The sequence below is a fragment of the Octopus bimaculoides genome, chromosome 5, assembly GCF_001194135.2.
Source record: "Octopus bimaculoides isolate UCB-OBI-ISO-001 chromosome 5, ASM119413v2, whole genome shotgun sequence".
Classification (NCBI taxonomy): domain Eukaryota; kingdom Metazoa; phylum Mollusca; class Cephalopoda; order Octopoda; family Octopodidae; genus Octopus; species Octopus bimaculoides.
In genome coordinates, this window is record NC_068985.1 from 103,415,914 (window position 1) to 103,431,374 (window position 15,461).

Here is a 15,461-nt window from a genome sequence, read left to right on the forward strand (position 1 = left end):
CTTGACTCAAGTTTGTTCTTATTCCTGGTAGAATTTATGTAGGTACCTTTAATCTTAGATATTCACAAGCTTTCTATAATTTTTCAAGTGCTCATAGCCCTTCAGATAATCTTCCTGTCCCTTTGAGGCAAACATTTTGTAGAAGCTCTGCAAAACATTCTATACCAATCTCCTTTCTGTGCTATGTAAATATTTTATCTAATTTCTCTTCCTTCCCTCCCTTTTTATTTTTTCCTATTATGTAAGACCCCCACATAAATTGTAACTTGTCCGTCTATTGTCCCTCTCATCAGGTGCCTCTGTGGCAAATATATAAAGTCATCATCATCACCATCATTACTGTTATTATTAAGGTTGTGAGCTGGCAGAATTGTTAGCAATTCAGGTGAGTTCAAATTCCGCCAAGGTCAACTTAGCCTTTCATCCTTTGGAGTCAATGTAATAAGTTACACTCTGGGGTTGATGTACTCAACTTATCCCCTCCCCCAAAATTTCAGGCCTTGTGCCTATAGTAGAAAGGATTATAATTATTATTGTTATTATTATTATTATTATTATTATTATGCTATTTTTTGTGTTCTTGAAGATCAGTGAATTTTCTGCTGGTGACTTTGTAACCATTTCAAATTAGAACTGTTATTGTCATAATTGTTTCATGTTTCCCAATATTGTTTCATTTCTGAAATCCTGATTGCAAATGACAGCTGGACATTTGCTAATTAATAACTTTTTTACTATTATTTCCTTTTGTGTATTTGTCTCAGTGTCTGTGTGATTATGATGGGTTATTTGATTTATCATATGTTATTATTTATAAGTAACTATCAAAATTTTCTTTGTTCCAGCACACTAGAGAAGGTTGTCTTTATCATACAAGATAGTAGAGTCTGTTTATCTGTGTATATTTATCTGTGTGCATGCATGCATGCATACCAGAGAAGAGACTGGAAATATGGTCAAAGCTATTTATTTCTAGTTCATGATTATATTATTATGAATAGAGTAATTTGCGTATGACTTTGTGTTTTAATGTTTTTTATCTGCACTAGATAGTTTAGATAGAAAATTGAAATATGTGTCTCTTCTTGTTGAATGTGTTCAGTTATTAATTTCAAGAGAGAAGGTAGTGTACAGAAGAGGTGGATTTGTGCAGGAAGCCTTCACCCTTTTCTCTATCCAAGAGTTTTTAACCCATTATATTACATGCTATTATCTATAGTTGTATCCACTTTGAGACTCACACTTAAAATGATTTAGTGTTCATATTCTTTGTTTGTATCATTCTAAATTCACTGAGACTGGTTTAAAGTTGTTTAAAGATTAGTTCAAATAGGTTTTTAAATTTTATAGATTAGAGTCAAAGGCTTGTAATTACAAAATTCTCATTTTGGATAAAAGAAATAAAAGCCAGAAAGTAAAGAAAGTCATAATTTCTTTTAACAAAATAATTCATTTTCTGTCTTCCATATATTTTTATTTTTATTCTAGTTTCAGCATTACCAGTGCCAGCCATTGGTGGCATTGTTGGTGGCTTGGCTTTCCTACTTATTGCTGTCATTCTCGCCATTATAGCTGTCATCATAAGCAAGAGAAAACAGAAAAAAAAAGCCAAAAAATATGGTAAGATATTTGCCCAGTATTGTGTGCTGCAAGAAATCTTACAAGTTTAAAATAAATATTATGAGAACTATTTGTAAGAAAAAAACAATTTAAAATTCAAGTTGTCTTACAAACTCTGCATTATATGTAAATATATGTGCACATGAGGTCTGTCTGTGTGTATGTGTATGTTCATTCATAGATGTGCTCAAACATTGATATTTCATTTTCTGATTATGATAATCCATTACAAATTGTGTTTACAAATAACTATATGTGCACACGATAAATGCCCTTAGGATTTAAATTTATACCTGTCATACAGGTATAAATAATAGTTTGTACACTTATTTACATCAGATTCTACATATTTTCATTACAAAAATAGCAATTAAACTTACAAGCAAACATACTATACACTCTTGCAAAGATATATATATACATATATATATATATATATAGGAGAAGAAAATGGATATAATAGCAATGGGAAACTCATGGTTTTTGCTGGTATGTCTTTAATTAAATAGATAACGAAGGAGGAAGAAGCAGAGATGAGGGTAGCATTAACGATCATTTCAATTTACTGGTTTAAGTAAATCTCTTCAGAATGCGAATATAGATAGATGCAGCGGTTGGGATGCGAAAATAATTGATACATATGTGATGGTAATGTAAACAAATTGGTAATTCTTGCATTAAATTTTTGTTTTTGCGCTGGTAAATTCACTGGGTAGAGGTTTGTTTGTGGTAAATTGGTCAGTTTTGTTGGGTAATTAGGGCAGGGTGAGTAATATTTAGGTGCGGGTTTCCTAATTTAATTAAGCACATTTTTTCGCACATGTGTTTCTTCTATATAACCTAAACTCCAGTTTACCAACCAAACCACTAGTGTACAACCTTACAAAAGGCTGTTCCTATCCAGCTAATAGTCTAGGAGCAACTCTGGATTTAATTATCCCATAGAGGTATTAAACCCCTCTAACTGATACCTGCACAACATATATATATATATATCTATATGATTGAAATTTACAGAAAGACAAAAGACAAAGACAGGTGTATAAATAACAAACAGGTGTATTAGTTTGACACTCAGGAAGGTGAGAAAGACTTCTACATTTCAAGCCTACGATTTTCAACAGAATGGAACACAAGGAAATAAACAGAGAGAATTTTAAAAAACTTGTAGATTTAGTGGAAATGACATGAAATCAGAGTGTCATTGCCAAGTCTAATGTCTCAGAAGTGCTCCGTGAACCAGTCAGTTAAGCAGCGTCCCATTTGACTGATGTACAGAGAAGGGCAGAAAGAGCAGGAGATGCAGTAAATGACATTGCTAGAAGTGCAGGTAAAGGAGTCTGTGATATGATAGGGACGATGATGGGTGCCTGTGAGGATGATGGCGTTGGAGGGGTAGGGGCATGGGCAGGAGCAGGGGAACAAGCCAGGTTTGAGGTGGGGTTAAGGAAGAAACTGTGGACCAGTTGAGAAGGGAAATAAGAAATCAGTTTAGTGACTTAAATCAAACTTCACCATTATTATTTTTAAAATAATTTAAGGCGGTAAACTGGCAGAACTGTTAGTATGCCAGACAAAACATTTAATGGCATTTCAGCCTTCTTTATGCTCTAAGTTCAAATTCTGCCAAGGTCAGCTTTGCCTTTCATCTTTACCTGGTTGATAAAATAAGTACCAATCAAGTACTGGGATTTATGTAATTGATGTAAAACCCTTAGCCTTGTGCCAACATTCTCTAAGGAGTTTGAAACAGTTACTGCTTGTTTGATTGCTGCTTTGTTTTTGTAATCAGATACCTCAATCGATGGGGAATTCAGTCTGTTAATTGGGAGAGATTCTATAAGATTCACATAAACAGCAATGAAACACTTGTCAATTTTCCAGTGGTACTGTAACAGTTCTATTTTCAGCAAAGTTGACTGGTCTTGTGATGGTGAAATGCTATGCTACGGCACATTACTGTTGAATTATGAATACCAACATATACTTGCATGCAACCAGGTTCACTGGTTTTTACACATGTTCATCTAACATCTCTACCTATATACACCTACCCAAGTTTAGTTTCGTGGGTTCAAGATTTGAAATATATCACAGGTAGTATTTCATGATTATTTTATCTCTACTATCACACACAAACTATTTCAGTCCAAGTATTTTGTAAAATATTCTTGTAAATATGTATCCTTTCAGCCAAATTCATGTTATCCTTTACTAATTTTGGTGCTTTACTGTCTTCCTCTTTCAAACTGCAAGATGTGTTATTTAACCAGTAATTTCAGTATAAGTTTCACTTGAATTCTGACATTTTATATTATGTATTTTTACTGTGTATATTTCTCTTTCCCTACTTCATGTAAGACAGTATTCAGGTACAAATATTTTTCTTACACATTTTATCTTTTCTTCATTTTTCTCGTACACATATCTTCAAAAGCTTCTTTCATAACATGATATGACACTCAGTAACCTACTCATCCTGAAACTTTGTTGTTGGAAATAAAATGTAAATTTGTCAAAAGCCCTATAAGAATCTCATGCGCTAGAACCTTGCTCTGATTTCAGGACTTTAAGCCAATAAACAATAATTATTGCAAGTCCCTATTCATAAAACCAAGGTGAATTGATGCAGGCAGGCAGAATTAAATATTCTGTTCAATATTCTGTTTAGGTATGTCTCAGATTTTAAGATTAGTAGGATGCTGACTAAGATTAAGTATGTCTACCAAAATGCCTGCAACAGATTTGAACATATCAGACACATTTTGGTAGTCTTACTTAATCTTAGTCAGCATCCTACTAATCTTAAAATCTGAGACATACCTAAATTAACTCAACCATGACAGTAACGTGCATTTATTCTAATCACTTTAAAATTATTATGGTCTTAAATGCATACACATTGTCCGTCTTCCTTTGAATTACAAAATATCAGCACTCTCCTTCTTTCTTAGATAACCAAATAAAATTTTAGATAATTCTTAACCCACTGTCTCTGATTTACTCAATGATATGCTCACTCGCAGCTCTCATTTTGTATTGCAGGAAATGTGAAATACTTTGAGCCGGACCAAGTAGACTCTTCTAGGAAGTAAGTTTTTTATATTTTTTAATTGTTAGCATTGATGACATATTTTTCTACTTCATTTCAAATTGTTGGTTTTTATATATCGTGAGAATAATTAGTTTTTATGCTTAGACTAGTAGTCAACCATAAAACTCAAGTGAAAAGATCGTTAATATTACTGAAAATATCTAATCTAGTAAAAATTGAATTTAAAAGACTAGTTATCTCGCACTTTAAATTTATGGTTCTTGTGCGACGTATTTAATTTAGGTATTTATTTCAACTATTTTTCTCTTCATATTGCTTTCTAATTGCTTGTCATTATTAATAATTAGGATTATAGTGTATGCTCTGTATATCTTCATTCACTTGAAATTACATTAATCTAATAACTTGAATCATTTTTAAAAGTTTAGAATTAAATCCTTATGATAAAATAGATGCTTGAGTTTCACTGGGATTAATATTCATTTTATTATTATTTTCATTTTTAATATGATTTATAATACCAGTGATATTATACTGATAACAAGCCAGATTTTAAAAGTGATATAATAATGAAATAAAAACCATTTTATTTCATTTTATGCTGAAATGAAGTAGAATTTTGTGCCTTTTGGTATGGGTTTATTAAAAACTTTTGGCTGACTTGTTTGTGGTATTTATATTCCATCTTTTGTACAGCTGAATTGTTAAAGTATATGCACATACACATTAATTGAAACCATCATTGGATTTATATATAATTTTTGTAGAAAACTATTTAGGAATTTGATATTACTGATGAGGCTGACCTAAACTCAAAGCATCCAAACCATGAACACTCTTCTTATTTTCAGATTATGTATCTATAAGTACATTATCCAATAATTTTTGTTTTTCATCTTGAAGATGCTAGGTAGGAGAATGTTGGTGACAAGAAATGAAAATATGTGTATGATGTAGGTTAGGAGGAAGTTTTTAATAATAATAATAATCATTATCATCATCATCGTTTAACGTCCGCTTTCCATGCTAGCGTGGGTTGGATGATTTGACTGAGGACTGGTGAACCAGATGGCTACACCAGGCTCCAATCTGATTTGGCAGAGTTTCTACAGCTGGATGCCCTTCCTAACGCCAACCACTCCGAGAGTGTGCCACCGGCACGAAGGCTAGTCCAGCGGTACTGGCAATGGCCACGCTCAAAATGGTGTATTTTACGTGCCACACGCACAAGAGCCAGTCCAGTGGCACTGGCAACGGTCTCGCTTGAAAGTCCTTACACATGCCACAGGCACAAGTGCCGGAAAGGCGACGCTGGGCACAGGTGCCATCACGATTTCACTTTCGCTTGCCCCAACAGGTCTTCGCAAGCCGAAATAATAATAATAATAATAATAATAATTATAAAGATCTGGAAAATGAAATAACTAGTGTGATGACAGAAAGCAGAAATAAATTCTATAATAATAGGTACAGAGAGAAAGATAAAAAAGAAAGTAAGCTAACACATACATAAACAAATATACGCAATATACAAAGCATCTCACTACTAGATACTGCACAATTTTATATAAAGTACTTCAATTCAATCAGAAACACCATACAAAACAAAACACATCACTTATCCAAAGTAAATAGAGCTGCACTTGATACTAAGTAAATGACCACCGAAACAAAAGGAAAAATATAAGACTAGTGAAAACTATTAATAATATTAACAGTGATATATCAAATGTTTACTTTTAAAATTTTATTTTTACTTTTATTTTAAATGCTTTCCAGGAAAAATAGAAAAGGTGACTTTTTTTTCTTATCTGCCATTGTTGTTTTTATTGTTATGGCTGTTGTTGTTCACGGTGTTTTCTCCACTCATATTCACTGAAATACTTTCATATATTAACTGTTGCTATTATGGATGGATTGAACACAATTTATGTTTGTGGTTTATTGTTTTCTTGGTGTATGTGGTGTTGTTGGTAATGAAATTGTTATATGTCCTTTTGTTGGTTTTAATGGGAAGTTTAACAAGTTACAATTGAAACTGTTTCTAAGGTAACAGGATAGTTAGTGTTATTGGAAATGTCGCATTGCAGAATAGAATTTTGTATTACCTTCTCTTGACAAGTATGTAGATCTCCATTTAACCACCATAGATTATAATAAGTATAGATTACTGCAGATGTTGACTATTATACCACAGATCTCAGACAAATCTGATGGTCAATTATTGTGATAAAGAATATTACTGAAGTGGTAGTATTATATATAGTGAGATGCATTTGAGGTATGCTAAAGCTAGTAGGAAACCATTATTGATATGAAGGAGACATTTCTTTTTACTGATTATGACCTGAAGAGATAGAGCTATTAGCTACTATCCATACCAGAAACGTTTTCAACATCTGTTGCCACTTTAGCAGTTAGAAGGAAGATGAAGTGAGATATTTACTGACAGTTCTGTATCATTTTGCCTCCAATCTATGAACATTCTACTTGTGACCATCCAATTATTCCAGACATAGTTTATCTCAGACTTCATCATCCAATACATTGTTTTGTTCTCTTTGAAGATTGGATGTTTTTAATAGATTGAGCAACTGCATGGTGGCTCCCACATTGGTTTGTAATAATTTGTCAATGCATTATATAAAAACAACTGATTTTTAAACGAAGACAAAAGATAGTTTCTCACACATACTCCTAATGAATGTATGATAATCATTGCTTTGATTATTATACAAACCATTTATTAACTTAATTGTAAAGTTTTTTATATTTGTAAGAACTTTCTGAACATTATTCAGTAGGAATCGCATTCCTGATTAGTCATTGCTCCAAGACTATTTCAATTCCCTGTTCACTTCATTGAAACCATGAAGATCCTTGAGCAAACAGTGACTTTTATGATTCTTATTTTAATCTTTCCTTCAAAGTCAATACATTTGATCATTCATTGATGGAGTCCTTTTGTCATAAAAGAACAAGTAATTGACTTTATTATACAATATGAGGCATAAATAAATATTTATCCTTTGTAATATCTTTATAATAAATATCTATCCTTTGTGATAACTGATTGCATTTAATCCATGAATATTCAATAGAGGAATACATACGCACACACACATACTCTTCTGAAATCACCTTTCCTTCTTTTTATCATTGCACATTTAAGATATCTAGTGAATGGGATTTTATGTTGTATATTAGCAGATTTTGTGTTATATGTTATTTATTTTTGCAACTCATTTGTTTTCTTTACTGGACTCAAAACAATCATACCATCATTTAGTATCATCTTCAGTATAATTGCTATTTCTTTTCTAAAATCATTTCATTCTAAAATCATTTCAGTAGCAATATATTATTGAGTTCAAATTCCACCGAGGTCGACTTTGCCTTTCAACCTTTTGGGGGGGGGGGGTCGATAAATTAAGTACCAGTTGCGTACTGGGGTCAATCTAATCGACTGGACCCACCCCCAACATTTCAGGCCTTATGCCTAGAGTAGAAAAAATATATTATTATTACCACCACCATCATTAACATTATTTCCGTACTTACTAGCATCATGGACTTCATTAACATTTTTGCCATCATCGTCTGTGTACCACTCCTCACTATGATCATCATTATAACTTCATTTTATCTTTATCATATACAGCAGCACTAAACACTAAAAATTCTTATTGTATATGTTCTCCATACAGAAATATGTCATTTCATCTTTATTGCCATCGTCTTTGTTTATTTTGAAACGGAGTTCTAAAATATTTATTGTATATTCACCATAGAAAAACTTGTCATCTTCATTATCATCATACCATCCCTAACATTAATGCGAAAACAATGGATTTGATAGATGTGTCTGGATATAAATATTTTAATACCTCTTACGTTACTCTTGAAAATTGGGTCTTGTAAATTGTAGCAAGAAATTAACTTCATCTTTCTTCTCCTTCACTCTCTTTCATCATCATCATCATCATCATCATCATTATTAGTGGTTGCATTAAGTGCATGGTATTGATAAATTTGGGACAAATGTTATTTGTGGTCTAATTCGATTTCCAATTCCAGTTTTGTTTTACTTTGCACTAATACCATTGAGAAAGACATTAACCACACACTCATTTTCTCCTTTCACACACCTTGCTATTACTCAAGATACCTTCAGCATGTTGTTGCTATTTGTCATGGTGTGATTATGCAATAATGTTTTACACATGTAATTTGCATGCAAGTATTAATTTATGCATTAAAATATGAATATATATTTGGAAACGTTTTTGTACGAAAAGCAAAGATTGTTTAGTTGTTTATACATGTATTTATTTTGCTGTCAGTGTATTAGGTGGTCATGTTGATGATTATGTTGGTTAAAAATTTTAGTGTATAATCATTAAAATATTAGTGAAAATTACCAAGGCTATGAGACTTCAATAAACATTGTTAGTATGGAGACATAATCTATTAGTTTATTGGAATTAACCAAAGGATTATGAATAGTTTGCCTCCATGTGGTGGTATTAAAGAAATTCTACCTGGTAAAACTTATATATGTCTCCCATTCAATGTACATTAGATAATTTAAGCCTTGACTTAGAAAGTATTGAAATACTCATCCTCCCTACAGTGCACATGTTATTTACCATTGTAAATATGGTTGCCCTTTACCTTGAGTGCAATAATCTATTAAAAGTTGTACAGCTTTTCTAAAGATGCAGTATACAGCTCAACGTAAGATTTTTAATGCTGACATTATTTGAGTTGTAGTAAAATAACACATATGTCAGTCTGCTGCAGGTCTTATTAGTGATTTACCGAAGTAAATTTAATGGACCGTATATTTCTTATAATAAGAGTTGATCTTTATGTCTAGCCTTGCATCTGTGAATGTTACTTCAGGAAAATCTTTACCATTTGTTCTCATTATTTCCTCTCTATTAATCCTAAATCTTATGTCTCAGGCTTTCTCAACTACTACATTTAATAGGATGTAAAACCTACAACTATTGTCTGTAGGTTCTTTTAGCAGCAATCATTCTGTTTGCAAGCATTTGGACCAGGTGTTTATTATGAAAATGATCCATCACTTATTTCTCCCCTCCTCTTACCAGTCTGTGACATGAAGCAATAAAGCCATGGATGCTTTTCTTCTTCTTCCATTATATATATATATTGCTGATACTTGATTGAAAAACTATTCCTTAACGCCAAGTAGAATTGGACTGCTGCTGGTTCAGTCTATCTCTCCAGTAGCTCATGGAAATATGTGACCCAAGCACTACAAATCATTTAGGAATTATGTTTCTCTTGAGTTATGCAGCAAAAGCAATGTTTCTCCTCTACCCATTTGAAAGCAGATGACTTGAGCCATTTGTAATTAAGTGAAAATTAACAATGATTACAGGATTTAATAACTGCTGATACTTAGTATATCATTTCACCCAAAGTCATCAAAAGCTATTGTATTTCTCATTTTCAGTTCATGCTTCTTTCTGTTATATGTGCCCCAGCTACTATATACCTCCAGTATGTGACATTGAATAATGCAATTGTCATTGTTATTTCTCATGTTTGTTCATAATTCTTTAACAAACAACATTTGTTACTTTAATTAAGCTCCTTTATCCCCATTACATATTTAAAAATTAGATTATCCTTCTAGTTTGTTAAAGATTACAAATTTGGTTTCATTTGATATTTCTTTTTGAGTTTTAGCATATGTTTAAAAGCAATCATTAAAAATTAGGGAATACAATAAAGCAAATATAATTTTTTTCATATAAGTAATATTGTTCTTGTATTCATTTGCAGTGAAACTTCGTCAGAATGGAATTATGGGGACCAAGATGGAAGAAGAAACATTGTGAAAGCTGTCAACCCTATGGGTATGCTAAACCAAACTTTTGTGATGTCCTGCCACTCCCCTTCGGACATATTAAAATGCAATCCCGTTGCCCAACCACTGCCTTCCAAACGACATTTGCCACCATCATCATTGCGACCTTATATTTTTCAGGACCAACAGAAGTCTGTTCAGCGCAGTGCCCTTCCAAAAAGTACATCCCTCAACAATGGGGCCAAAGCCCAACAACAGGACACAATACTTGCTAATGTAAGACCTCCCAACAAACTGGTTCAGCAATGTCCAGACACAGACATTGTAACATCACTAAGACAACAACAGTTATCCTCTCCTGGTCCTATGTCCCCCATTGGGCACGGGATTGCCTGTACAAGTGTTCACCGCAGTAATGTTTATAACCCTGTTTCACCCTGTTTGCTACAGTCGCACTCCCCTGTTAATTTGCATATTACAAGAGCACAAATTCATAGGCCAAATGGTGTCAGTGTTCCAGACAATACACAGAAGTATAAACATGCTTCTAGCATAGTCGTTTCTACTGCTACTGTCACTCTGGACTCTGGACATTCTCCTGGCACTAATACTCTTAGAAATCATATGACGTCACCAGTTTGGACTACAACTTCACCTGGTATGTCTGCTGCCCCTGCTGCTGCTGCTGCTATTTACCATCATGCTCAACATCTCAAGTCATCTTCATCTATAGCATCTCTTAAGTCATGTTATGCTCATAGCTCTATATTCTCACCTAACTCACAACATCACTCTATGAACAAAACCTACTTGACAAGTAGCCCTGATGATGCTAACAGTCTTCGCCCATTCCAGATAAGCGATATCAGTTCTGTACAGCCTTCATCATTTTCAGAGCGGTCACGTGACCAAGATCTGCCACAGTCACTGTTCAGTAGCCCTCGAGGAAGCTTTCTTCCTTCCAGCCTTTCTGAAAATGAGCCAGTCTATTCGAAAAGACATTTGAAAGAAAAAGAAAACCAACAGCTCACTTATTCTGGTACAGTGCCATTTAAAACTCGAAGCATTCACCCCCAGCAACGAAATTCTTCAGCTTATTTTCATACTGGCCAAGGGCCTAATTACTACCAGCCTCAACCTCAGCCTCAGTTTCACCTTGATAATGTAAGAAGAAATTTTTCTAACCCTCACCAACTCCAGACGCAAGCAGCAGCTCTTGCAACACACAACCACAATTTCGTGTCCCATGTAAGCTATACACATTCACACTCACTTTACAACAATTCAGAAGGTGGAGAGTGCAAGGACAACAACAACCAGTTATTTGGATATTCAAATAATTGTCAAGAGATGGTTAAATGTGGTCAACTGGCCCCTAAACATCAGCTGAACTCCAACTGTACTCTTGCTGTCAACCAACCTCATCAGATGTCACCAATACCATCACAGACTAACTCTACTTTTAGACAAAAAGAATTTGACCCTTATAACTGCATTGAAAACATACCCCACACACATAGCACATACCCTGCTAAGGATCAGCCAAGTGACTATTCTACGACCATGCCATGCTATAGGAATAAGACTCCAAACATCGACACTGTACTTAGTCATCATTTTGATGGTGGGGTCCCAGAAGAGATTCGAACTAGTATGAGTAGCTCAGGTCGGGGAAGTATATTTGGCAGGGTTAACTACCCCGATGGCATCAGCCGTACTAGTAGTAAAATGGATACATTTCCAGACTCCTATAGCAGTGGGCTTGGTAGTCACCACAGTGGTCCATCGTCTTCGTTTTACACTCACACGAGGGCTGCAGCACCCATGGACAGTACTTCAGCGAGTTCTCTTACTTCCCCTCAAGACTATGATGTCAGTTTGGACTCTTCCCTGATTATAGATGCTTCTAATTCCAACCGACGGGACTTCTCAGGAGATAAACACTACGATTTTGACTCAAGATTAATATCTCACAATGCTCCAGGTATTGTTGGGTGTAAACTGGATGAAAGACACTCAACACGCCGAGAGCCTTCCACCCGGAGCACAGCTTCACCACCAGAAATTTTGTTAAATGCTAATGATTTGTATAAAAGTCTCTACCCAAAGCCACGTAAGCCGAGTCGCTATAGCAACTCTGAAAAACGTTTTGAACGGCTGCGCGAAGAATACTATGAATATCGACGCAAGCAACTTACTCATTTGCAGCAGCAATATTTTAAATCAATGGACAGTGAAATGTTGTAATAATAATAATAATAACAGCAATTATTGAAAAGAAAAAATTTTAAAAAACAGAACCTAAACTAAAGAATAAGCATTTTGAAAGTAAATGCATAATTTTGGGTGAATTGAAAGTGAATTGGAAAATATGAAGATTTTGGAAATTTTTTTTTTTCTTTGTGTGTGTGAAGGAAAGAATAAAAGAATGAAAGAATAAAAGAAGGAAGCAAAACAACGTAAAGTTTTCATATATAATTTTGCAGGTGCTGTCATGAGTTTCAGTATCTTAGGAGTAAATTTACCTGGCACCTATTCTGTGATGGTCAGGTTGTAAATCTTTAAAGAAGGTAACTTAAGTTTGGTTTTTTTTTGTTTAGATATTCGCACAGGGAACATAAAGCAAATAGGTAACTAAATTTCAGTGTCACTTTTTGTTATGTGTGTTTTCTAAATTTGCCGTCATGTGTAAGGAAGATTTTTAAAAGTCATAATTTTCTTTTCTTTTGTAAATTCAATCCCATCCAATCTTGACTCATTCTTTTCATCTTCATGAAAATATTTGAGTGTGTGCTTGTCTTTGTGTTTTCTATGTCACACACAAACATATATAGTTTTGTGTGATCTCATGCCTCTATCTAAATGTGTCTAACTATACATAAAAGTACAGTTATACTGTGCATATTGGATCATTTTTTTCAAACACATGCATATATATCTGTACAAAAATAATCTGTGATGAGGAGAGGAGAGAGAATATTATTTCTACGTTTAATTTTTAATTAAATTTTTAAAAATATATAAAACTAAGAAGGAAAAGATTATAGAAAATACAAAAGAGAATATATCAAACCATTTTTAATATAGTTGATATAATTTTGAGCATAATAATATTGTATAATCTTAAGGTTAATCAATTGTGATAATAATTAACTATGATAGTAATACTTATTATTTGTTATTACCTTGGTTATCACGTCTATCATTCTGTTGATTGTTATTATAAAGTACTGTGGAATGGTAGAATCATTTGAGCATGGTGCAAAATACCTTATGGCATTTGTTCTGCCTCTTTACTCGAAGTTCAAATCTCACCAAGGTCAACTTTGCCCTTCATCCTTTCAGGGTTGATAAAATAAAGTATCAGTCCAACTACTGGGAACAATGGCATTGTCTGACTCCTCCCCTTAAAATTGCTGGCCTTGTGCCTAAATCCATTTGGCAGTTGATAAAACAAAGAACCAGTCAAGTATTTGGATCGGTGGTATCAGCTAATCCCTCCACTAAATAATAATAATAATAATAATAATAATAATAATAATAATAATAATAATAATAATAATAGTGAAGTGGCAGAAATAGTAGAGTACACAACTAAATGCTTCACGGTATTTCATATTGCTTTCCCCACTCTGGAATAAATAAAATAAGTACCTGAATCATACTAGAATCAATACAATTAAGTATGCCTCTTATTTGAAAGTCTCTGAACTTGTGGCAATGTGAGACATCATGGCAGAAATGGTAGTGCCATTAACTAAATATCTTGAAGCATTTAGTTAGTTCTTTTACATTCTAATATGAAAGTTAATCACGCTTTTCATCTCTCTGGAATCAATGAGGAAAATTATATACTTTAAAATTTGTAGCCAAAGTTAGAAACCAAAGGTGGTGGTCAGCAGAAATATCAATGTGTCAGGTCAGTTCCTTGTGGTCTATAATTATGTCCTTTTTCTCTTGAATTCAAATCCCACCAGGGTTGATGAAATAAGTATTAGTCATATACAGAGATAAATTCAGTTGGATACCTTCCCCTGCAGATTTGTAGTCTTGTGCCAATGTAGAAAATCAATATCATCATCATCATTATCATCTTCATCATCATCATCTTCATCATAGGGTTGTAGCAGGGTGTTGGATGGCAGAATTGCTAGAATGGTGGACAAAATGTTCCACAGTCAAATCGTGTTATGGTCGACTTAACCTTTCATCATTCTGGGGGTTTATATAATAAGTATAAATTAAGTAAAACTCTAGTTTTGTACTTATGATGGAAATCATTATTATTATTATTATGCTGTGAATTGGCTGAAACAGTAGTAAGTCAGATTTATATGTTTTACTTATTTACAATTTTATTTTCAATTTTGATTTCCATTTTTCCTCATTTGATAAAATATTTACTGGATTTGTGAAAATAAATGAAATATATAAAAATTAATAAGTATATACCAGGCATATATACTATTTAATTTGATATGTCCCTCACCTAAAAGTCTGTGACCTTGTTTCAAAATCAGAAATTATTATTGCTTGTGTGTTAGGGCAGTGGGTTGGAAGAATCTTTAGAATGCCAGTCAGAAAAAATGCTTTGTGGTATTTGCTCTGATTATTTATATTCTGAGTTGAAATTCCGCTGAGATTAACTTTGCCTTTTATTCTCCCTGAGAATGATGACAAATGTACCAGTCAAGCACTGAGGTTGATGTAATCAGCTAACCATTCCTTCAAAATTACTGGTATTTACCTAAATTAAAACAGTTATTGTCATTGTATGTGTGTCTGTCTATTAGGGCAGTGGATTAACAGAATTGTTAGAATATTTTTTAAAATGCCTTGCCATATTTTTTCCAGCCCTTTACATTTTGAGTTCAAATTCCACTGAGGTCAACTTTGTCTTTCACCCTTTCAGGACCAATAAAATTAAGTACTGAATCACTGATA

General features: G+C 33.4%; 1 protein-coding gene across 6 annotated transcripts in view; it reads left to right on the top strand.

The window, feature by feature from the left end:
• LOC106876426 (uncharacterized) overlaps nt 1–13,156 on the top strand; it is a 1,308,965-nt gene extending 1,295,809 nt beyond the window's left edge. For all 6 annotated transcript variants that reach the window (XM_052967877.1, XM_052967880.1, XM_052967881.1 and 3 more), the window contains 3 exons: nt 1,489–1,620; nt 4,666–4,711; nt 10,493–13,156. In XM_052967877.1, the coding sequence (XP_052823837.1) occupies nt 1,489–1,620; nt 4,666–4,711; nt 10,493–12,764 (2,450 nt within the window). In that variant the 3' untranslated portion in view covers nt 12,765–13,156. The remainder of the gene's footprint in view (nt 1–1,488; nt 1,621–4,665; nt 4,712–10,492) is intronic.
• The last annotated feature ends 2,305 nt before the right edge of the window (nt 13,157–15,461 follow it).